The 25,371-nt window shown below is 42.2% G+C and overlaps 1 protein-coding gene across 15 annotated transcripts in view; it reads right to left on the bottom strand.

Annotated features, from left to right (window-relative positions):
• The window catches only part of tom1l2b (target of myb1 like 2 membrane trafficking protein b), a 76,326-nt gene that overhangs the window by 23,496 nt on the left and 27,459 nt on the right, over positions 1-25,371 (bottom strand). For 8 of the 15 annotated variants that reach the window (XM_078240252.1, XM_078240249.1, XM_078240250.1 and 5 more), the window contains 9 exons: positions 23,048-23,197; positions 19,193-19,327; positions 16,717-16,869; positions 14,259-14,375; positions 12,327-12,460; positions 8,539-8,587; positions 8,036-8,159; positions 3,622-3,751; positions 3,463-3,538 (listed from right to left, as the gene is read on the bottom strand). In XM_078240252.1, the coding sequence (XP_078096378.1) occupies positions 3,463-3,538; positions 3,622-3,751; positions 8,036-8,159; positions 8,539-8,587; positions 12,327-12,460; positions 14,259-14,375; positions 16,717-16,869; positions 19,193-19,327; positions 23,048-23,197 (1,068 nt within the window). The remainder of the gene's footprint in view (positions 1-3,462; positions 3,539-3,621; positions 3,752-8,035; positions 8,160-8,538; positions 8,588-12,326; positions 12,461-14,258; positions 14,376-16,716; positions 16,870-19,192; positions 19,328-23,047; positions 23,198-25,371) is intronic. The other 7 variants (XM_078240258.1, XM_078240257.1, XM_078240262.1 and 4 more) reach the window with 4 other exon arrangements.

Raw genomic sequence — 25,371 nt, forward strand, 5'->3', positions numbered from 1 at the left:
TAAATAAACTTAAAACTTTAGACTAAATGGATCTGAATTTTTTGTCTGCTGATTTATCTCAAATAATTTTCATTTCTCAGAACCATATTACATCCATCAAGATTGGTAATCTTTTTGAAATGCCCGCCAGTCCTTTTAGACTGATTTGTAAACAGCCTTAAAGTCCAGATGACAATAATAAACTGATATTCCGTGGTTTTGGAAGACTATGGCAATTTCATCAAATGTACACATATGTACAAAAAGTGATTTCCATTTTAGTGTCTGAACATTCCACTTTGCCCCCTTGGTAAAATAACCTTTTTTAGCAACTTGAATATAAAAATATGAAATGAAAAGAACGAAACTCAGAAGAAAATAACCTCCACAGAGACAAATCATAACACCTGTCCAGACAGATAACTACAGTTGCTCCTGCAACAAGTTATACTGGGTTGAACTCAAGTTCAGCTAAAACTACAAACACAATAGTGAGGTAATTTAGTGAAACACAAACAAAAGGTTGAGTGTAACAGTAATGCTGAAATGTAAAGGACCACAGAAAAACAAATTGTATATAATCCTTAAGGGCACAAGTAATTATCCCGAAACAAAGCTAGAGAAGTTGTAGTTTTTTTTTGCAATTTCATACTATTATTCTGGGGATCCCAATCCTATTAAAATAACATATTCCCAGAAATAAACATTCCATAAGATGGAGAGACTATATCATGCATGTTTACTTGTGATATTACAGAGCTGGTGCCTGTCAGATTTTAAATTGAAAACTGCTATGTGGACAGAGTGCTGTACAAGAGTCAACAGCAGCCTCCCCTCCCAAGAGTATATGATTGACGATAAGTGCTAACAAAAACAAAGTTTGAATTTGAAGCAATGCTCCATTTCAATATTCAAATCTAAATCTGTCCATTCAGATAACTGAAGTTTCACACATTAATTAAAGCTAAGTAAATCATAGCAAATTGCACAATTCTTATTTTTACCCACAGTAGAAGTCTATTATGGCTAATACAACCCATAATCAAAGTTAGAGGGAAGTAGGTTTGGAGTGAAAGTTTACTTTTGTACCCAACTATAATTTGAAACTTGAAACATAATTCCAAACTTGATCATGCCTCTGTGGAAAGTGCAGTAGGGGTAAAGGGTGTGTGTGTGTGTGTGTGTATGTGTGTGTGTGTGTGTGTGTGTGTGGGGGGGGGGGGGGGGGGGGGGGGCGGGGGCGATTGGCAATCTATTTTCACTTTTCTCCCAAGTGCTAATGCAGATGGCTCGGACCATACTACTTAGGAGGCAATCATTTTTTTCCCCATATTAATTTTCCCTGATTAGATGCCATATCGTCCGACAGATAAGCAATCAGATAACCTTGCCACACCTTCTCTGCATACTTCTCCAGCCCTATGTTGCAGCTCACCGTTCCACTTTACGACAAATCCTCGTCTTCATTTATTCAAATTGCAGAGCATTTGCTGCATATCCCTGTGATCTTCCAAAGTCTCTTCATGTTCTCTCATTACATTCAAAAGTTAAGACAAGGACTGTGCCTTTAGTCACCTCCAGTCTCCTACTTTCTGCTTAGTGTGCACTATTGACATGCAAAGTGCCTTGGTATGTACAATTTTGTGGAATATTGCTGCTGTTATTATTTTTAAACTGGGAAGTGTGGATAAGTGAGGACAGAACATTTTATTCTCCCTTGCTGTGGGAAAGTTTTTGGGTTGTATTCTGAACTTCTCTGTAATAAAAGTCAAAAACCAGGGAATCACCAACTCAAATCTGGAGTACTGTAATCTAAATCCTAATACATATTTCTCTAGCTATGTGAGATTTAGCCATTGGATACAGATGTTAACATTATAGAAATTGTCTGTGTTTTAGAACTTGATATTGTGGAGATATATGTGTTGTGTCACTGAATACACAAGAAATAATGCAGGAGTTCGTTACCAGGCCCTTCAAGCCTGCCCTGCCACTCAATACAATCATGGCTGCTCTATGCTGGCTACTTTTCTGTGCCATTTCCCCAAAGCCCTCTATTTCTCGATCTATCAAATATTTATCCACCTCCACATTGAATACTTTTCATGATCCAGCCTCTGGGGCAGAGAATGCCAGAGATTCACCACCCTCCGTGAGAAGAAATTTCTCCACATCTTAGTTTTAAATGACCAGCCCTTTATATTGAAGACCCATCCCCTTGTTTGAGACTCTCCCACTAGTGAAAACAACTCAACATCTATCCTGTCAAGCTCCCCTCAGGATCTTATATGTTTGAATAAGGTCACCTCTCACTCTTCTAAACTCCAAGGAATACAAACCCAGACTATTTAGTTTCTCTTTGATAGAACAACCCTCTCATTCCAGGAACTACCCTGGTGAACCTCCTCTAATGACTGCTTCTAATGTTACTGTGTCTTTTTCAGGTAAGGAAACCAAAACCGTTTTCAGTATTCCAGGTGAAGCTTCACCAACACCCTGTACAAAATCTCCCTCTTTTTAAAGCCCAACCCCAAGCCAAATGCCATTTGCCACCTTGACGACTTGTTGGACCTGCCTGCTAGCTTTTTGTGATTCATGCACTAGAACACCTAGATGCCTCTGTACCTAACTCACATGCAGTCTCTCTCTATTTAGATAATAATCTGCCTTTTGATTCATCCTACTAAATTGTATGACCTTTCAATTCCCCATATTAAACTCCATTCGCCAGGTTTTTGCCCAGTCACCCAAACTATCTATATCCCATTGCAGAATCACAACATCTTCCTCACAACATGCCTTTCCACCCATCTTCGTATCATTGGCAAATTTGGAAACCTTACATCTGTTCCTTCCTCCAGGACATTAATGTAAATAATGAACAATTGTGGGCCAAGAACTGATCCCTGCGGTACTCCACAATGGTGAGCTTACATGTCATTTTCCAAACCTTGCATTAATCTCAACCATAACACTGGGTAAATGTCCCTTTTCAATACTTTTGGACTGATGCCTTTGCTTGGCATTTACCCTATGCCGATTTATTTTAGCTACTAGCAACCAATTTCAGGAGAGAAAGTTGGTCACTAGCTCCATGGTATTTAGCCAAGAACAATACAAGTATTTGATTAAAATGCAATGGCTATTAAATATTCCAAAAAGTTTTAAACATGAGCCTTATACTTGAGTAGATGAATATGATGACATCTAGTGGCATCATTGGGGCTGTCGTTTAAAATGAAACCAAACCACACAGCCCCCAGCCACCTGTGGTAGCACACACGTCTTCTTGAAAATTGAATTCTTGAGCTACATTTTTCATTTCATTTGGCACAGCAAGCAAACTACGCATCGATGGTTTAAACACTCATCTTTCAACTGAAATACCAAAACAGTTTATCACTGTGAAAGAACGGAAACATTTACATGGAAGGAAAGTTTTCTTTTAATTCAAAAGATAGCTTAAAAAGTTAAAGCTCTTACCACTGCTGCATTATTTTGTCGAACATCAATGGCAGTTGCCAATCCTCCAACTGACTGCAAGTCCTCATAGGTTACACTGCAAGCAAGAAATATACAGGAAATTAAAATCCCCATGTATAAGTTTCATGCAATTTCATATTCAGACGTGGGTACACTTACTTTTTGCGCTGATCAGCCAGAGAACTACTTCTGGTCTGTGCAAACATATCAAAGTTAGCCGAATCTCGAGCATCTGGATTGCAGTTGGTCAATGAGCTCAGGGTACCACTAACATTATCTGCGCCCAGATCTGAAAAAAATAAAATACCTCAGTAGTAGTTATACCAATATCAGGGTGCAGCTAACAAAACAAACTATTCCATACAGAAACACAAAATACTGTTGGTGGTGAAAATCTGGAATAAAAATAAAAAATGCAGTAAATACTCAGTGAATCTGTGGAGAGAGAAACAGAGTTAACATTTCAGGTCAATGACCTTGCATTAAAAACTGGAAAATATTAGCGATGTGACAGATTTAAAGCAAGTATTGTGGTCGGGAAAGTGGAGAGGTCCCTGATAAGGTGATATACAGGAGAGATGAAATGACAAAATGAAAAAGAATGCAAGGCAAAAGGGGGTGATAATTGAACAAAAATAAAATGCGTCTAGAGGAGGCTCAACACCTCAATCCCCCACCACAGTGGTCTGAGGCCTCTCACTTCTTCCTTGAATGGAGGCCCAACCAGTCTCCATCCACTTGACTGAACTTTTTCTTCACATTGAACTATTTCTCCTTCACTTTCTCCAAATGAAAAGGTGTTGCTATGGGAGCTAACATTCTTGTGGGATATTTAGAACATTCTTTTTTTCCAGTCCCACTTGGGTCTCTCCTTCAGCTTTTGCCAGTACATTGTTCCCTGCTCTCACCCCGAATTGGAAAGTTAATCAACTCTGCCACCATTTCCATACTGCTCTCACCTTCACATGGTCCACCTTCCTGACTCTCCCATTCCTGATTTGCCTGTCTCTATTTAATAGATATGCCTATAGTGGTCATCGGTCGATGGCTTATCAAGGTAAGTAATGCTGTGGGAAAACAAAATAAGGAACACTTCGCACTTTGACGGGGTAAGGGTTGCTGGCATGACCACAGACCAGAGAGGATGCCAGTGAGACTAAAGACCAGTGAAGGGTGGAGAAAGAGAACGTGTACAAACTGGGACCTACAATCGGAAAGGGGGGACGGGTTGTGTCAGGGAGTGATGTGCACTGCATCATTAGGGTAGAGGAGGCCCAAAAAAAAAAATGCTCTTGCAATATTCCACATATGAAACACTTAGACTTACAGTCTGCCTCCTTGAGCCCTCCTCACAGCACTTTCCCAGAGATGCAACACCCTCCCTTTCCTCCCTTCTCACCATCCAAACACTCCTTCGGGGTGAAACAGCGATTTACTTAAATTTCTTTCTATTTATGTACTGCATTTGCTGCTCATGACAGCAGTTTCCTCTACACTAGGGAGACTGCTTTGCAAAATACCTTAGTTGCAAGCGTGGCCTCAAGCTTCCAGTAACTTGTTATTTGAATTCTCCACTCCTACTCTTGACAGCGGCCTCCTGCACTGTTCCAATTAAGCTCAATGCAAGTTTGAGGAACAGCATGTAATCTTTTAATGAGACACTTAACAGCCTCTGGTCTCAACACTGACTTCAGCAATTTCACGTTGTCTTTTGACCCATCTTGTTTTGTGTTTTCTGGTTTTGATTTTGGATAGCAGAGTTGGTAATGATTTCATTTTCCTATTGAACCTCATGGAGACAAATCTTTTACTTCTTGTCCTACTGTCACTCCCTTTTTGCCTTGCACCATCATTTAATCTCTCCCATCCTCCACGGTATCACAAGCCTTCCCTTTTGTTCTCTCCTCCCATTCCCCCTTCAATGCCTTTTTACTTGCTTTAAAAGCTTGTCAAATCTTGAACTTTTTTCCAGTTCTGATGAAGGGTCACCGACCCGACCTGAAACGTTATTTCCAAATTTTATGCAGAGTTAATCAGTAGGTCTGGCAGCATGAAACAATCTTGTTTTAAAAGGTGCTCAAAATGGCATTTATCAATTAGACAGAAATTCAGATTTTGAATTTAGAATAAAAAAGACATGAAGGGAATTTCCTCTAATTGCTGCTAGTAGCAAGTTTATAAACATGAGAGACTCAGCTCCCCTGTGGCTCAGTTGGCAGCATTCTCATCCAAGTCACAGGATTGTGGGTTCAAGTGCAACTCCAAAGAGCAGAAAATTTAGTCTGATATCCCCTATGCATCACTGAGGGAATGCTGTACTGCCAAAGGCAGTGGATGGAATTCTCTGGCCATTCGTGCCCTACTGCCACTGCCAGCAAGAACAGAGAATTTGGCACTTAACCAAAGCTCCATTCACTGCAGCGGGACAGGAGCGAGTGAGGTTGGAGAGTCCCATTGGGTGGGATTTTTCTCCTCCTTCATGGTGTGTTTTGTGGCGGCGGGAGGTGGTGTGCGGCTTGCTGGCAGCGGGATCTTATGGTTCCCCCCCTTGTCAATGGGGTTTTCCGCTGAACGGCATACTTTTGGATGAGATGTTAAACCAAGGCCTGCTTGCTCTCTCAGGTGGATATAAAAGATTGCACTGCATATCTTGAGGAACACAGGAGTTTACTCCCTATCTTAACCAATATCTGGCCCTCAACTAACATTACTAATGGCTCATCTTGTCATCATCTCATTACTGTCTGTGAGATCTAGCTGTGTATAAGCTGGCTGTACATTTCTTATTAGACAACAGTGACAACCCTTCAAAAGAATTTCATTGGCTGTAAAGAACTTAGGATTCTTTTGTGTTTGTGAAAGCTGTGATATAAATAAGAGTTCTTCCTTTTGTTGACAGTATAGGAATCAATTCTTAAGTGAGATGCCATAACCTAATATGCTCATGAGTAATGCCAAGCATTTGTTTTAACGTTACTATTGAGGGACAAGAGAAAAATCACCTCACATTGCTTACTAATAACTTGAGGAAAAAAAAAACAGGTCAAAATCCAGCAGCCCCATTCAGAAATCACTTATGGCTGCTAAATCTCATGAGCGACCAAAAACGGAATTTGTCTTAGTTTGAGGTTTTCCCATCCACCACCAGTGATGTGATCAGGTTCACACCCCATGAATTTAAATACATTTTAATATAATAGAAAGAGCTTTACACCATAGCTTCCACCCACAAAGTATCCTCATCCCCCCCTCCCCCCAAGCAGTGTCATGGCATGAATCACTGCTGGTTTCCAAAAGTGAAAAGTAGTCGTGATGACCACACTGGGGATGTGGAGGTTCCTGGAGGTTGAGGGATAAGGCTGGGCATTAGGTGGGAAAGAGTGCCCCTGATACTTCTGTGGCAATGGTGGTTGGGGCGGGGGGGTGGCATTGGGAGAACCTATTTTAAGTGCAAATTGGAATGCCCTATATTGATGGCACCCCATCAGGCCCTGCCTGCCCCGCCTGAGTGACAGCATAAATCATCCCCCCAGATTTTCTGTGCAGAAAATCTGACCTGAAAACACGGCTGTGTTCTGGAGAGAAACACACAGATTTTCAGTCAGTGCCTGACACTCAAGACAAATTTAGAGAAAAATTCCACCCACTGTCTAACAAAATATTAACAAACTAGAAGTATTTAGGTTTAATCTTCAAACTGGCTAGTTAGCTGGTCTCTGCTGAGCCCCTTTAGAGGTGTAATAACTTGACAACAGCACGGTGGCACAGTGGTTAGCACTGCTGCCTCTCGGCGCCGGGGACCAGGTTGGTTCCCGGCTTGGGTCACTATCTGTGTGGAGTTTGCACATTCTCCCAGTGTCTGTGTGGGTTTCCTCTGGGTGCTGCGGTTTCCTCACACAGTCCAAAGATGTGCGGGTTAGGTGGATTGGCCATGCTAAATTGCCCCTTAGTGTCAGAGGGACTAGCTAGAGTATAAATGCATGGAGTTATGGGGATAGGGCCTGCGTGCGATTGCGTTGATGCAGACTCGATGGGCCAAATGGCCTCCTTTTGCACTGTATGATTCTAATATCCCTGTGCTGGAGGGAAGAAATCAAACCAGGATTGTGACGCTTATCAAATCACATTGATGGATAAAGATAAATCAATGTAGTCTTTTCAGGACAATACATTACCTCCAAAGATCATCCACAACACAGTGAACAATAAAAATAGTTTAAAAAGATATTCACAACACTTTATGTGGCAGTTAGTAATAAAACACAGATGTCCTTGAACTTGTACAGCCTAATCTTATCTGCAGAAATTTGATCAACATGCCAACCGCCCATCACCATGGAAAGACTACATAAAAAAAGATCATGCAGTCAGATGATAACTCATACTGGGTTTATTAGTTAATCCAAATAAGGAGTCACCAATCCTGACATCATCAGCTGACAAATAACTCCACAGCAATTCTTTATATTTGACAACTGTGATCACATTAATGATTTATTTATCAGGATTTCGAGCAGGAATCAGGGAATTCTGGTTAATCCTGTTGAAATGAGATAAGCAATAACTTCCTTACCTAGCCCAGCAAGCTGCGAGGATAGAGTTGGAGCAGTCATATTTCCAACCATCGGGCTCACAACTGCAGGGGAACCTGGGCCCAAGTCTATTAGATTATCCGTGTCTGTAACTTCATTCAATACCTAATGAAATGAGAGAAGTGAACAGAATGTGTGATGTTTTAAAAACTTCCGTTCGTCAAAATCTGTAGATTTTTCTGATTAGAATGGGCATTTATAATTAAGGTCATCCTTTTCACTTATTTTGGTGAAAAGAACTCCAAAACCCTTTAACCTAATAGCCTCAGAAATTTACACAGGCATTAAATTTCTTGATAGTGGCAAATGGGTAGAGCAACAGGGTGAAATTGAAGACATCTAATAAAGGGAATATGTCTTAAAAATAATTCCCTGTGGTTGCTGAAACACAAACAGATTTAGAAAAAATTATATGATGTTTACACAACCATGATTCACTAGATGACTGTCAGATATTTTTTTAAAAAGGATAGTCATTACTTACACCATCCTCTGCATCCTGACTTCCACGCCCTGATCTACATCGTTCAAATCTGCACAGAAGAAATGACAAATCAGGAAAAACCATATGGTTATACATTAGCTGTCGGCTTTAATGGCTCCAGCATGTCCCGATGGAGGTGTGACCAAAACAAAAAATCCAAATTCTTCTGCTTGATTAGTTACTGTTGGAGTTTTCAGTTTGCAGTGGCATTTCTCACATTTCTGCCTTATAAAACATCAAACCAAAACTAAGTACAGGAACTGAATCACTTAGGCTATAAACCAATGTTACATTTTGTTCCCAACATATTGCTCTCGCTCTGCCCTCCTCAATTTGGTTATGTTCCCAAGTGCCCTGTTTGAGTAGGTGAGATTGTGAACCTCTGGCTTTCCATTACCGAGGGAGAGTTGAAAAGTGCAACTCATGCCAGCTTAATCAAGTGGTGCGATTTTCAAAGTCCTTCACTGGCAGAGTTGTCCAGATCATGCCCAGGAAAATTGAGAAGCTGATTTTAACACATTTGCATCTAATTATCAGGCACTCATGGGATTTTCACAGCTCATGGAACAAGGCACAGAGTGACTTCACTCTGGCGTCATTTACAACAGCTCTGTAAGTGTGAACCAGCACACTGGAGGATTTTGGAAGTGAGCGCTCAGGAGGACATCACCCTACATCAGTGGTTCCCAAACTTTTTTCACTGGGCCGCACTTTCGGAATAAAAATTTGCTCGCGCCACACCAAATTTTTTATTGATAAGAAATACATTGAAAAACAAAAAAAACAACTCCTAGCAGTGCTTGATTCATAACATAGAACACGACTACTTTATAATATGATCATGGGACATCGTCCTCAGCATCACTTGATGCTCTTGTTCTCACTTTGGAAAAATATCTAGCCATGTTTAAATGTTTCTTTGATTGTCCTTGAATCTTCCCGCCACATTTGCCATCCTCTCTTGCCACACCAGTGTGGTACGCCGCACCCGTTGGGAACCACTGCCCTACATGGTGCTCGAGTCTTTGGGGGCACCAGAGAAGACATGGGGGATGCAGATAAATGTTACTTGGGACCGAAGTGGGGGCTGGTCTCTTGCAGCCCTCACCTTCTACTCATCTCGGAGTGTCTCCTGCCTCAAAGGGGTCTGGTAGCTGTCGTGCAGACATTGTCTCCCAGGCAAGGGTTACCTTGCTGGGAGCCCTGCTTAGGGAGAAAGGGTAGGGCAGTCCCACTTCTGCTCCACATGCATCCAGCAGTCTTGTCTGAGGCGCCTCGGGAATCATGCTGCTGGCTTTCTGGCAGCCATCCCCTCTCATGGCTCTGCAACAAATGCTAGGGCAGTGTCTAAATGGAGTTCTCCACTAATTGTACAGTTGATGTTCCTCTTGGGCAAGCGAATCAGTGGGAGAGTGCTATCGGTACAGTGTGAAACCTGTTCTGAACAAAACAGTCAATTTCAATTGAAGATTCCGTGTCAAAACCTGGTGTCAGAGTCGGCAGGATCTGCACCGTTTTTCGGTCCAAAACCGGCACTTTGACAAATTCCAGTAAGATTCCGCCAATGTTCCCTAAAAGAAATGTAACCTGAAATCCTCTTGCAGGCTTTTGGCTGATTTGAATTATTTATAGACTCAAACTGAGTAATTAACTTACCAGTGTGTGGAGTTTTTTGGAAAAGGTAACAGAGAGGATTCAGAAAAGGGCATTTGTTACAGTACCACACAACTTACTTGAGAGAAAAGTTATAACCCATAGAATAAGAGAGACAATAGCAACACGGATACAGAATTGGTTGATTAACAGGAAACAGCAAGTTTATCCTGTTAATGGATATTCTTCATGCTGGAGTAAGATTTGTAATGGAGGTTCCCAGGGGTCAGTATTAGGACACTTGCTTTTCCTGATATATATTGATGGTCTAGATCTTGGTATATGGGGGACAATTTCATGTTTATAGATGATGTAAAATTTGGAAGCATTGTAAACAATGAGGACAGTGTAGAACTTCTAAAAGGATATAGACAAGTTGGAGGAGTAGGCAGATAGATGGCAGAAGATTTTCAATGCAGAAAAGTAGGAGGTGATTAATTTTGGTAGGAAGAACATTGAGATAGTATAATATAAAGGGTACAACTATATGTGCATAAGTCATTGAAGGGGGCATAACTGGTGGAGAGAGCAGTTAACAAAGAATACAGTAGGCTAGGCTTTATTAAGAGGGGCATAGAGTAAAAGAGCAAAGAGGTTATGCAGAACTTGTATAATACACCAGATAGAACTCAGCTAGAGTATTGGTGCCATACTATAGGGAGGATGTGAACACATTGGAGAGAGAGAGCGGAAAAGGTTTACTAGAAAAATGGTTCTTAGGGTGAGAAACTTCAGTTATGAAGACAGATTGGAGAAGTTGGACTGTTCTTGGAGAGCAGAAGGCAAAGAGGAGATTTGATAGAGGTGTGCAAAATCATGAGGGAACTGGACTGAGTACAGAGGGAGAAACTGTTCCCATTGAAGGATTTCTGCAGTTAGTTGTTCAGAAAGTTAGGCACAGTGCAAAATCCTGTAACAAAACTTGTGAATATTTGCATTTACTGCATATAGCATGAATTATTGCCCAACCACCATATGTTGCATTTAAAATATGAAGCCAGGAAAATACAGATTTCCAAATAGACTGAAGCAACAAACCACTGGCTCTGGTGATAACTAATACTGCATTTGAAGTTCTGATGAAAAGTCATTAACATGTTAACTGTTCCTTTCTCCACGGATGCTGTCAGACCTGCTGAATATTTCCATTTTTATTTCTACATCTGAACTCTTCACACAAGGAACAGAGTTCTAAATATCTAATCAAACGGAGAATGATTTGGAACCACAATTCTAACACAACTGGAGGGCATTTAGTCCAATGCACCTGTGCTGGATCTTTGTTGGAGCAATCAAAAATTAATCCTAAGGCTCTGCTATTTCCCCAAGGGCTTGTATTTTCCTTCATTCAAATATTTATCCACCATCTCTTAAAGGATGCAATAGTCTCTGCCTCAACAATATCCTGTGACACTGCATCAGGGAGGCGGTGATGTAGTGGTATTATCATTAGACTAATAATCCAGAGACCCAGGGTAATGCTCTGAAGACCTGGGTTCAAATCCCACCATGGCAGATGGTGAAATTTGAATTCAATTTAAAAAATCTGGAATTAAAAGTCTAATGATGACCTGAAATCATTGTCGATTGTCATAAAAACCCATTTGGTTCACTAATGTCCTTTAGGGAAGGAAATCTGCCATCCTCACCTGGTCTGGCCTACATGCGACTCCAGATCCACACCAATATGGTTGCTCTTAACTGCCCTCTGAAATGGAGGGCATTTAGGGATGGGGAATAAATGATGGCCCAGACAGTGACGCCCACATCCCGTGAACAAAAAACACACAATTTCTACTAAACTCTCATTTGAAGTGAATATAACCCTTTATCAGTAACTCCTCAACCAGAAGAAATGGTATTTTCTTATTCACTGTACAGAAATCCTTCAATCATTTAAGAAATCCCCGAATCCCCTTTTGTTCTTCTCTACTCATTGAATTAGAAGAGAAACTTAAAACAATAAAATTTGACAGCTCTGGGCTACAAACCATCATCCTGTTTGCATGGCAGAACTAGCCAAAGACATTTAGAAACTATGATTGTCAAATGCAACATACATTTTAGTTTAATGCTAAACCTGTCGCGGATGAGGAAAATCATTTCCACAAAGCAGTAACAAGCTAATCACTCACCTCTCATACCGAAGAAAGACATTATTAAGATCATCATTTACATGTAGAAGTTCCTCTGTGATCTCTTCATTGGTTACATTGGAGAGAAGTTCAACAACTCGTTGCTGCATTGCTCGGCATGTGCGGTTTAATTCCTTGTTTAAAGAGCACAGGACATATTAATAAGAAAACATAAGAACTAGGAGCAGGAGTAGGCCATCTGGCCCTTTGAGCCTGCTCTGCCATTCAATAAGATCAGGACTGATCTTTTTGTGGACTCAGCTCCACTTACCCGCCCACTCACCATAATTCCTTTACTGTTCAAAAATTTATCTATCCTTGCCTTAAAAACATTCAATGAGGTAGCCTCAACTGCTTCACTGGGCAGGGAATTCCACAGATTCACAACCCTATGTGTGAAGAAGTTCCTCCTCAACTCGGTCCTAAATCTGCTTCCCCTTATTTTGAGGCTATGCCCCCTAGTTCTAGTTTCACCTGCCAGTGGATCCTGTTCTAGTTTCACCTGCCAGTAAGATCTCCTCTCATTGAATTCCAATGAGTATAACCCCAGTCTACTCAGTCTCTCCTCATAAGCCAACCCTCTCAACTCCGGAATCAACCGAGTGAATCTCCTCTGCACCCCCTCCAATGCCAGTATATCCTTTCTCAAGTAAGGAGACCAAAACTGTACACAGTACTCCAGGTGTGGCCTCACCAGCACCATATACAGCTGCAACATAATCTCGCTGTTTTTAAACTCCATCCCTCTAGCAATGAAGGACAAAATTCCATGTGCCTTCTTAATTACCTGCTGCACCTGCAAACCAACTCCTTGAGATTCCTGCACAAGGACACCCAGGTCCCTCTGCACAGCAGCATGTTGCAATTTTTTACCATTTAAATAATAGTCCATTTTGCTGTTATTCCTACCAAAATGGATGACCTCACATTTACCAACATTGTACTCCATCTGCCAGACCCTCGCCCACTCACTTAGATTATCTATATCCCTTTGCAGACTTTCAGCGTCCTCTGCACACTTTGCTCTTCCACCCATCTTAGTGTCATCTGTGAATTTTCGTTTTATATATTTAACCAGTTCTACAACATTAAAGCACAATAAAATAGAATTATTTAGAAAGATTTTTGGTGAATGAAGAGCAATAACAGATTTGAAAATAGCGTTTCTTTTTTGCTTTTGTTCTCTCAGTATATCACGCTGTCCCAAGTTGGATAATGCACAGGCCAAACACAGTAGAAATTGCTCCTAAAATACTTAACTTCAGGCCAAATGTGTATTTTTCCTTTCATTTCTCACATTAGTCACATATGCTTTCAAGCTAGCCTGTCAATTTAGTGACATTGTGGGACATAATGCTCAGAGGTCAAAACTACCTCAGACTCAATTTTCGTGGGTTCCTAACACCTGGCAGTACAGACAACATTCATCCTAACTGGATAAACATTTGAAAAAGATGAATGCAAGTAATATTGGCAAAAGGCTAGGCAATGGAATTAGAATAGATAGTTCTGGTTTACAAATGACATCAGTACGAATGATAGACCCAATAGTTTCCTTCTGTGTTTTACTTTCTATGACTTTCAGTGGGATCTTGCTTCAGATCCCAGAGAAAGAATGGTTTACAAATGTATTCAAAACAGCCACCCTTCAATAAAACAATAACCTCATGTCATTTATTCCAATGGTATGTTTCCATACTATCTGAAAAATGTGACTGAAACTCCTGAATGAGCCACAAAGTTGCCTATAGATTGTACAACAAAGTTGTCTTACTGGAGAACTTATAAATATTGCTCCTAACTTTTGAAATTTTTGCAATCTAAAATTTAGAAATTTTACTCTCAAGATCAACATGACATGTGTCCCTGTTTTACTGAGGTGCGGTACCACATAGTAACACATCAAGGTTAAAATGCAACTTAAGTTCTCACCTGCAGCAACTCAAAGTCGGATTGATTTTCCTGCCCGGGGATCGTTTCAGTCAACATCTCTGACATCACTTTTGCATTTCCACGGACAACGTCCAGCTCACTGCGCAACCTGGCAAGCTGCCATACAAAAGGCTCAACTTAAAATAAAGGGTAAACCCTTAGATTAGCCAACACAGAATATTGCAAGCACAGAAATAGACTCAATCTCATATTGAAAAACCAGAAGGTGGTTGTCTCATCTACTGTACCATCCCAGTCATAACCCATTTATGAGATACTGCATAGTCACAAACATAATTGGTCCAGCATCACATCTATGTCTGCTACAAACGCTAGCAGGAAAACATGATTTGAAGTGTGCGACTGAAACAAGTTCCTGTATTGCCTTCCCATGAGGGGTTAAAACAATTATAAGTACATGTTGCCTACTGGTGCTCAAGGCAGAATGTGCGATAAATTAACTGGCAAAATAGTATCTTCTTTGCACCGAATTTGAAATAGTAAATACTCTGCCATTCTTGTTTTCTATGGTTGTGGAGCTTGCAGTCCTACAAACATTTGGCAATGATTCAAATTTACAATTCTCATCCTAGTTTGCAAATCCTTCCATGACCTTGTACCTTCACTATGTAATCTCCTCCAGCCCCCTCAACCTTCACAGAATCCCTACAGTGCAGAAGGAGGCCATTCGGCCTATCGAGTCTGCACCAACCACAATCCCACCCAGGCCCTATCCCCATAACCCCATGTATTTACCCTAGCTAGTCCCCCTGATACTAAGAAGAGGCAATTTAGCATGGCCAATCCACCTAACCTGCACATCTTTGGACTGTGGAAGGAAACCGGAGCACCCGGAGGAAACCCACGCAGACACAGGGAGGATGTGCAGACTCTGCACAAACAGTGACTGAAGCCGGAATTGAACCCAGGTCCCTGGCACTGTGAGGCAGCAACGCTAACCATTGTGCCACTGTGCCGCCCCTTCTTGAAATATGTGCATTCCTAATTCTGGCCTCTTGAACAACTGCTCTACCAGTGGTGCTTTCAGCTGCCCAGGCTGCAAGAATGATATTCCCTCTATAATTTGTCTGCCTCTCTTTCCTCCATTAAAACAGTCCTAAAAACCCATATCTTTGACAAAGCTTTCAGCCATCTGCCCCAGTATTGCCTTATTTGGCAGTGCGCAAATTTTGATTTATAATGCTGCGAAGCACCATGAGACATTTTATTATGTTATATTAACTTGGATAGTGGATTGGTTAATGGTCAGGAATTACAGAGTAGGGATCAGCAGGGCATTTGCAAGTTGGCAGACTTTGACTGGGGGAGCTCCACAACAATCAGGTGTTGGGTCCTCAGCGATTTACAAGTCTTTATGAAGAAACCAAAAATAGTGTATCCACGTTTACTGACAACACAAAGCTAGGTGGGAATATAAGCTGCGAGGAGGATGCAGAGTTATAGATAGGTTAAGTGAATGGGCAACAAGATAGCAGATAGAATAGCAAAGCAGAATTCTTTCAAAAGGCATGAAACATGTAACTATTCATATTCAAAGGTATTTGTACAAGAAACACAAAAGATTAGCATGAAGGTACAGCAAGTCTTTATGCCTTGTAAGGGGACTAAAGTACATCAACAAGAAAGTCTTGCTATGTCGTAAAGGGTTTTAGTGAAATCATACCTGGATCAGTGTGCAGTTTTGGTCACCATATCTAAAGGAAGGTTATACTCATCTTGGAGGCAGTGCACTGGAGGTTCACTGGATTTGTTCTCGGGAGGGTTGTTTAATGATGGGAGGCTGAGTAAATTAGATACATGGGAACATCACTAGCTGGAAGTTCCCCTCCAAGGCACTCACCATCCTGACTTAGAACTATATCGCTATTCCTTCATTGTTGCTGGGTCAAAATCCCGGGAATCCCTCCCCAACAGTACTGTGGGTGCACCAAAGCACATGACTGCAGCGGTTCAATTTGGGATGAGCCAGCAAAGCCCACATCCCTGAATGAATCAAGAAACAAAATTGGGCTATGCTTTCTGGAGTTTAGAAGGCTGACAGGTGAATTCATGGAAACAAAATGATTCTGAAGGGGTTTGACAGGGGTGGACACTTAGGTGCTTTCCCCTGGCTGGGGAATCCAGAATATGGGGGCATAGTCTCAGGACAAGAGGACAATCATTCAGGATGGAGATGGAGAGGGTTGTGAAGCTTTGGAATTCTCAACCCAGAGAATTGCAGAACTCCATCATTAATGATATTCAAGGCTGAGACAGATTTTTGGCCTCTCAGGGCATCAAGGGATTTGGGGAGTGGGTGAGAAAGTGCAAGTGCAGAAGATCAGCCATGATTATAGTGAATGGCGGAGTAGGCTCAAGGTTCAACCATATGTTCTACTCTGGATCTTATTTCATATGTTCTTAAAAGGTGTTATATAAATACAAGTTGCTTTTTCACCTGTTCAACATTTGCAGTGATTGGACCAGTTGGAAGGCCTTGAGGGACTGAATAGGCAGTTAGTGTGGACGGTGCAGATGGAAAGCTGTTTGCGTTTTTCTGCAGGGACGGAGGCATTGGTTTGTTCACTGCAGGATCCACCTCAGGAATACACTGCAATCGAAAACAATTTATAACCACATATATTCTGTGAAAAATGGAAACAATGTTGAAACTCCAATAGTTTGTATTTTCAGAGGGGTTCAGAATGAATGCTAATAAACACTTACCAACCTCTGACAAAGCAGTGATTCACTGACTCATCCAGCTTTATCACAGTATGATCGGTGTAGGCTTGGAGGGCCTTTTCCTTTTAATTTAATTTAAATTTAATTTAATTTCCTGTGCTGTAATTTTCTTTGTTCTTTAGTACATTTTCAAAATGAGTGTTTTTAAAAATTGTTTCAATGACAAACTTTAAAAACGTAGTATAGAATCTACAAAAAAATTCTAAACAAGTACAAAATAGACCAGTTACAACAATGTTGACATAAATCGAAAAGGGAGGAGTCCCTGGGCAAATGTGGAGGTGCACAGAAACTCCCTTAAGCAGAGATAACAATCAGGTTCTACCGCTATATCCAGAGTGCACATAAATAACATCAGTTATCGTATTTCAGAGATGTCAAACACCCAAGGCTTTTCCCTATTTGAAGATGAGTGCAACAATTGCAATGCAACAGTATTTCTTTAGCACAACTTGAAATTTAGTAACCAATCTGGGAGCAGATCCTCTTCACTTCAAAAAGGTAATCATCGACTCGAACTTTTTCACACAAACAAACCAAAATTGTAGTTCTATGGAGGAATTCTGCATGCAGATTTTGAAAGTATCAATGTGGAGATAACTGGGGAACAGTTAGGTCCATTAAATAAAACAGATTGAATTTTCTTAAATAAATGCAATATTTAAATCAGCACCATACAAGGCATTCATTACAATATTGACATGCATATAGGCTGCAACAGAGTTAAATCCCTCTCCCATAAAAAAGGCAGCTTAAGAACATAAGAACGTAAGAAATAGGAGCAGGAGTAGGCCATCTAGCCCCTCGAGCCTGCCCCGCCATTCAATAAGATCATGGCTGATCTGAAGTGAATCAGTTCCACTTACCCGCCTGCTCCCCATAACCCTTAATTCCCCTGCCGATCAGAAATCCATCTATCCGTGACTTAAACATATTCAACGAGGTAGCCTCCACCACTTCAGTGGGCAGAGAATTCCAGAGATTCACCACCCTCTGAGAGAAGAGGTTCCTCCTCAACTCTGTTCTAAACTGACCCCCCTTTATTTTGAGGCTGTGCCCTCTAGTTCTGGTTTCCTTTCTAAGTGGAAAGAATCTCTCCACTTCTACCCTATCCAGCCCCTTCATTATCTTATATGCCTCTATAAGATCACCCCTCAGCCTTCTAAACTCCAATGAGTACAAACCTAATCTGCTCAGTCTCTCCTCATAACCTACACCCCTCATCTCCGGTATCAACCTGGTGAACCTTCTCTGCACTCCCTCCAAGGTCAAGATATCCTTTCGCAAGTAAGGGGACCAAAACTGCACACAGTATTCCAGCTGCGGCCTCACCAATGCCTTGTACAGACGCAGCAAGACTTCTCTGCTTTTATATTCTATCCCCCTCATGATAAATGCCAACATCCCATTTGCCTTCTTGATCACCTGTTGTACTTGTAGACTGAGTTTTTGCAACTCATGCACAAGGACCTCCAGGTCCCTTTGCACAGTAGCATGTTGTAATTTTTTTCCATTTAAATAATAATCCAATTTGCTTTTATTTCTTCCAAAGTGAATAACCTTGTATTTGCCAACGTTATATTCCATCTGCCAGATCCTCGCCCACTCACTCAGCCTATTTAAATCTCTCTGCAGACCTTCCGCTTCCTCCACACAATTTACTTTCCCACTTATCTTCGTGTCGTCAGCAAACTTTGTTCCCCGACACTCAGTCCCCTCCTCCAGATCATCTATGTAAATAGTAAACAGTTGAGGCCCCAGTACCGATCCCTGCGGCATGCCACTAGTCACCATCTGCCAACCAGAAAAGCACCCATTTATTCCAACTCTCTGCTTCCTGTCGGATAGCCAATCCCCAATCCACGCTAACACCCTACCCCCAACTCCGTGTGCCCCAATCTTCTGCAGCAACCTTTTGTGAGGCACCATATCGAATGCCTTTTGGAAATCCAAAATTGCTTGTGCAATTTCAATGGACCAATGCTCCCATTAAAACAGTGCAAAAGGAGTTTGATACTAAATACATTTGTTTCAATGTTTTGTGTAATTTGCAGGCCATAATTAACCTATAAGTCAACCCAAAAGCTGCATGCTCAACTTCCAACAACTGATTTTATTTGCGTTTAACAAAATGCAGTCTATGTGCAAGTTAATACTGCATATACACACTGGCATATGTTAACGCTTACTCTCCCTGGTGTGTGTATTGGAGACAGTGCATCCAGATCTGCCATTGGGAACTCCATCCCTTTTCGCTTCAATTCTTCATAAATATGAACTACTCCAGTCAGATCTGGACTACTCCTGAAAGCATCAGCCCAAGCCTAGGAGTAAAAACACCAATAACATGTATCAAAATCTTTCCAACATACAGGAAAGATTAATAATTGTCATGGCACATTTCCTATTATGACCTAAGTTTCTGCTCCTGGGAATTTCAGGCTTCGTTCAAAGAGCACAACATTAAGACTAGGCCCTGTATTCCACTGTTAATGAGCTGTAGGCGATGTATCCAGTTTTGTATCTAAATTTCCTGTGACTGCAGCCTTGGGGCACAAAAATGCCTTGTTGTCTCAAGCAGTTGATGGTTGGTCCTGCACTGGGACCAGCACGAGTCTGGGTACAGTCCAGCTTAGACAGCATAGCACTGCACATTTTGGGAATGCCTTGCCTGTTCGGCAACCGGGAAGGCAATTGAAGGGATGGAGTTGCCAGAAGGAAAAATAAAATCAGACAGCTTTGGCTTTCTGGCCATGATAGTAGAGTAAATATCACACTATATTGCACATTTGCTCACTAAGCCACCGAGAAAACACAATGGCAAGTTTGCAAATGGTTCATGAAATGCCATTTTTACCTCTATTATTACCCATTTGGTACTTACTAAAGAGCAGTCAAATTACAAGTTAAAAAGCAGTGAGATTCGAGGACAGCAGGGTCATAAAAGCGGTGAGATTTCCAAGGAGAGTGGGGCCATTACACAGTCTCTGGGTCCAGAATCCATGTTTGGAAATTTAAAAAAACCTGACATGTGACATCACAGGGAAGCAGGTAAATGTGGCTGGTTAGAATTTCCCATTCATCTTACCTAAACGAAGGAATTTAAATCCAGGGAGTAGAACATAAACTTTAAATAATAAGTATATACACACAGACCAGACTTGAGGCATCAATTAAAATCATAATTAAATATTTAGTTAATTAAAACACAATAAAGATGGCAAGGCAGGTGTTTTGCGGCAGCTGCAGCAGGTGTAATCCCAGGCAAACACATCTGCAGTAAATATCTGCAGCTTGGGAAGTTTTGGCTCAGATTTAGTGAGCTAGAGGCCAGGCTGCAGACACTACGATGCATCAGGAAAAGTAACTTGAATATTTTGTCCCAAACAGCAATTAGACTCCTTAGGCTAGGGTCATCGGATTTGGTCCATGTGAAGGAACACAAGGCTGTGATGGCAGGAGTGGTATGTATTGGGATCCAGTAGGAGCCACAGTCCTTGCACTTGTCCAAGAGGTTCAAAGTTCTTGTAGCTTTTATGGATGAGAGCATGGGCTGCAGGGTGGATAAGCAAACTCACCATGGCACAGAAAGCCACTCAAGCAGGGGGAGTAAATAAGAATGTCATGGTCGTATAGTCAGGGGGATAGACACAGTTCTTTGTAGCCAGAGAATCCAGAAATCTATGTTGCCTGCCCAATGCTAAGTCTTGTGACATCTGCTCAGGACTGGAGAGGAACTTGGTGGGCGGGAGGGATCCAATTGTTTTAGTCCACAAAAGGACCAACACAGATAGAAGAAGGAAATATGTTCTGCAGAGAAAGTGTGAACAGGTAGGCGTGAAATTTAAAAACTGAGCCTCAACAGGTAATAATTCTGGTTTATTACCTGAGCCACAAATAAATTGGTGTAGAGTAAATAATATTAGGGAGTTCAATGTGTTGTTCAAAGGTTGGTGTGGGAGAAATAGGTTTTGATTCATGTGGCACCCGTAGTGGGGCAAACAGAATCTGTACCATTGGCATGGTCTTCATCTGAACCATGCTGGGACTAGTTTTCTGGAGAGTTGTATAACTAGGGTGGTAGGCAGGGTTTTTAAAGTAAATATTGTGGGCAAGGGATTATGTGAAGAAAGATGTGGGGACGATTCTCTGAATAAAAAAAAAAACGGGCGCGAGGGCTCTTGGGATTCACCCAGCCCAACCCACCGGCCCTGATCAGGTAGTAACCCGATAATTATGCAAACCCGCTCATTTGAATGTTATTAGCGGGTTTGACAGGCCATTTACTAGGCTTCTGCCATTCACCCGGCGTGCCTGCGGGAACGGCAGCAGGGGGGGCTTCACATAAGCAGGGACATGGTATGTTGGAGCCCGAGGATCCAGAGGAGGATCCAGGGGAGCACCACCAACCCCTCAAAAGAAAAGCATTCTCCCCGCAACCACTCAAATCACAAGACACACAGTGCACACGCATGCACACACAACAATGCGCTGCCCCTTAGGACTGACACACTGGCCTGATGCCTTGGGCTCCCGAGAGGGCTCAAGGAGGTAGGTCCAGTGGCCTTTTGCCTCTCTGCTACTGAAAGGCTGCAGGGAAAGAGTCCTTCAAGCATTCTGGGGGTTGGGTAAGCTCTGCTGGGGGCAAGGGGTTGGCCTCGTCACTCCGCCAGGATGGAGGTGTTATGGCTGGACTGCACTTTGTAGCCCTAGCAAACCTGAAGATCACCTCTGGCATGATGATTTCTGATGTGGAGATGCCGGCGTTGGACTGGGGTAAACACCAGGTTAAAGTCCAACAGGTTTATTTGGTAGCAAAAGCCACTAGCTTTCGGAACAGGCTGTTCCTTCGTCAGGTGGGTGGGCTCTGTCAACATTTTTGGTCAGGATCAATGAGGTGCTTGAGATCCACCAAACATGGAGGGAAATAAACATAAACACAGGTAGCTAGAGGATGATAGAAATCCATTGAGCTGTCAATGCAACATTTCTCAAAGCACTGCACATTGAATCCGAGATCAAAGGGTTCCATTGGAATGGAGAGGGTTTCAAAAAATTCAACTTGCAAGGCAGCCTCACAAACTTCAAAATCAAAGCTGTGTGCATACATTGGGTCTGGTGAAATTGACATCTCTTCTCTATCAGAGGACTTCAAAAGGATCTGCTCATACTTGCAGCTTCTGACAGGGAGAAAGGAAAATCTCTGCTGCAGAATGGAGTGCTGCAATGATTTAAATGCATGGAGTGCTGCCAGGTGACCAGGGTGGAGGGTGGGGGACATGGAAATTAAAGTGACCTGGCCACTTCAGTAGGAATGTGGATGATGATCACAGTGCTGACAGAAATCATCCCACCCACCTGACGAAGGAACAGCCTGTTCCGAAAGCTAGAGGCTTTTGCTACCAAATAAACCTGTTGGACCTTAACCTGGTGTTGTTAGACTTCTTACTATGATGATTTCTGGCAGCCCTGTGATCATCATCCACATTCCTACTGAAGTGGCCAGGTCACTTTAATTTCCATGTCCCCCACCCTGGTCACCTGGCAGCACTCCGTGCCAAGGGGAATGGGGAAAGAGCAAGAGTATGGCACTGAGATAGTAAATAAGAGGATGACCTTCACCATAGTCCTAGATGACCATAGACTGCTCTCCCCTTTGTGGTGATTAAACCTGAGGATCACTACACCTCAGGCGAGGGGCAACGTTGAAAGGCAAGCCCTCATGAATAACTTCAGCCGGTATAGGAATTGAACCCATGCTGTTGCCGTCACTCTGCGGCCAACTGAACTAACCAAAGCCCTTGTGATGGAGGATCAGCCATAATCATATTGAATGGCAGAGCAGGCGCAATGGGCCGATTGGCTTATTCCTGCTCCTATTTTCTAATGTTTCTAGTAAAAATCAAGATTTCTTATAAGGTAGTTGCTTACCTTATACCAAATATAATATCTTGAATGTAAAGATTGTTTTCAAAATGTTTATATGAATTGTTATTTACAAAATGGAGAAACAAATGTATTTTTTAAATTGTAAAAACAGTTACCTGTATCAATCCAAGGACTTTATCCTGTACAATAGCTGGTGGATTATTCTTGGGCAAGACAATTTTTACCAATACGCCATCAACAAAATCACGGTTGGCTACAAGGACATGGAAACGATGACCACAGTTCTTAACACATGTCTCCAAAATCTAATTATGAAAGTGAAATAAATGATTTGTTGAATGTGGACATTCCTTGCAACAGGTTAATCTGAGACAGCAGGCATGTGATAGAACATTATTTTCTGTCCTTCCCCTATAAACGTAGTAGGACCTTATTTCTTTTTAAAATATTCCAAGCTCCTCTTTGAAATCACTGATGGTGGAATTAGCTATTAGTTTTGTTAGCTATCAGTTGCAACACCACTCTTAAGCAACATGTCAAAACCCTGACAAATTAATGACATAAGCAACTTTTCATTCATTGGGTTTGAGGACATTACAAATGAAGGCTGTTAATCTCAGGAGGAGATGGTGGTATAGTGCTAAGATCACTGGACTAGAAACCCCTTAGTGTCCTGAGATGCATAGGTTAGAGGGATTAGTGGGTAAATGTGTAGGGATATGGGGGTAGGGCCTGGGTGGGATTGTGGTTGGTGCAGACCCGATGGGCCAAATGGCCTCTTTCTGCACTGTAGGGTTGCTATGACTTCTATGATTCTAAAAGGTCCAGGAAACACGGGTTCAAATTCCACCATGGTAGCTTTTAATTCAATTATCAAATCTGGAACTTTTTTACAAAAACCCATCTGATCCTTTAGGGCATGCTTACTCGGTCTGGCCTACTTGCAACTCCAGGCCCACAAATGGCCTAGCAAGCCGCTCAGTTCAAGGTCAATCAGAGATGGGCAACAAATGCTGGGATGATATCCACAGCCCACGAAAGAATAGGAATACAATTCTGGCAAATACCGCAACAGCTTGGATTCTTAAAGACCAGACTCCCACATTTAATCTTTAAAAGACTAAAATCAGAGTTCTAGGAATCTCAAGCATGCAAAACAGTCACTCTATCTTTGGCCACAGTAGTAAAGAGAGCACTCAACAGAACGCATACCTCCACCACACTGTGTTAACTCACCATTATTACAATTACATAGTTCTTCCTCAAGGCTTTTCCCTGCTGCTTGATGCTCTAACACTAATGCTACAAAAAAATAATCTTCTTTATTGAGAGTTTTACCGAAGAGACTACAGGCCAATCATATCCAGCAACCTGCTCTGAAATCTCCACTCATATTTTGACAGCTGTGACAAATAGCACCACAAACACTGAGATAATCCTCCACAGGCTGGCATGGACAACAGAGGCTAGCACTGCTGTCTCTCAGCACCAGAGACCCGGGTTCGATCCCAGCTTCCCTGTCTGTACAGAATCTGCACATTCTTCCCATGTCTGTGTGGGTTTCCTCTGGATGCTCCAGTTTCCTCCCACAATCTGAAAGATGTGCTGGTTAGGTACATTGGTCATGCTAAATTCTCCCAGACGCCGGGGACTAGGGGTTTTTCCACAGTAACTTCATTACAGTGTTAATGCAAGTCTACTTGTGACACTAATAAATTAAAAACACATACTGGGAGAAAAAATAATTTGTCCAATGGATCCTTTAAAAAATTCCAGAATTTAGATGTCAATCTTCTCCAAAAAGTAATCAGGTCTTCCTTGGGCCCTTTGCACCAGATTTTGTTGAAATCTGTCCATTAGTTTGAGAGCTATAGAAGGCAATTTTCCACATGAGGCTGGCATCAGCAAGCCAAGTGGGGCATTGTGCATGCACAGATCTGTCAGTAGGCAGATTGGTGCATGCGCACGTCCCCACCCCCAACTGCCGACCTCCCAATCACTGGCCTCCTAATGTCATCCCCAACCATCCCTTCCCGATCACTGGCTTCGCGATGTCATCCCTGACAGCCATCCATCCCCCCAATCACTGGCTCCCCCCCACCCCAAGGGGGACCCCCTGCCTCCAACCTCCCGGGGGGTGGGGGGGGGGGGGGGGGACTCAATGGCCTCTGTCCCCACCAGCAAGGTGATTATGCCTGGTCCCTGTTGATGGGGATTAGCTTTAATCCCTGCTGATGCGAACCTCTCCTCGTGGAGTGGGAAACATTAGCGAGCCCAGACAATACCGTCCCAGAGTCACTAATGACATGGAAATTGAGATTTCCACATTGTAATCAGCCTTGCATGGGTTTCCAGCTGGATGCCGGTCGTGACTCCCGCTACAGCTACCCCCCACTGACATTTCACGGCCCTCTGCACTACTCGAACAGTGCAGCAAACCGGGAAAATCACGTCCATATTGTTTACAAACAGACTAACA

The sequence above is a fragment of the Mustelus asterias genome, chromosome 23, assembly GCF_964213995.1.
Source record: "Mustelus asterias chromosome 23, sMusAst1.hap1.1, whole genome shotgun sequence".
NCBI lineage: Eukaryota > Metazoa > Chordata > Chondrichthyes > Carcharhiniformes > Triakidae > Mustelus > Mustelus asterias.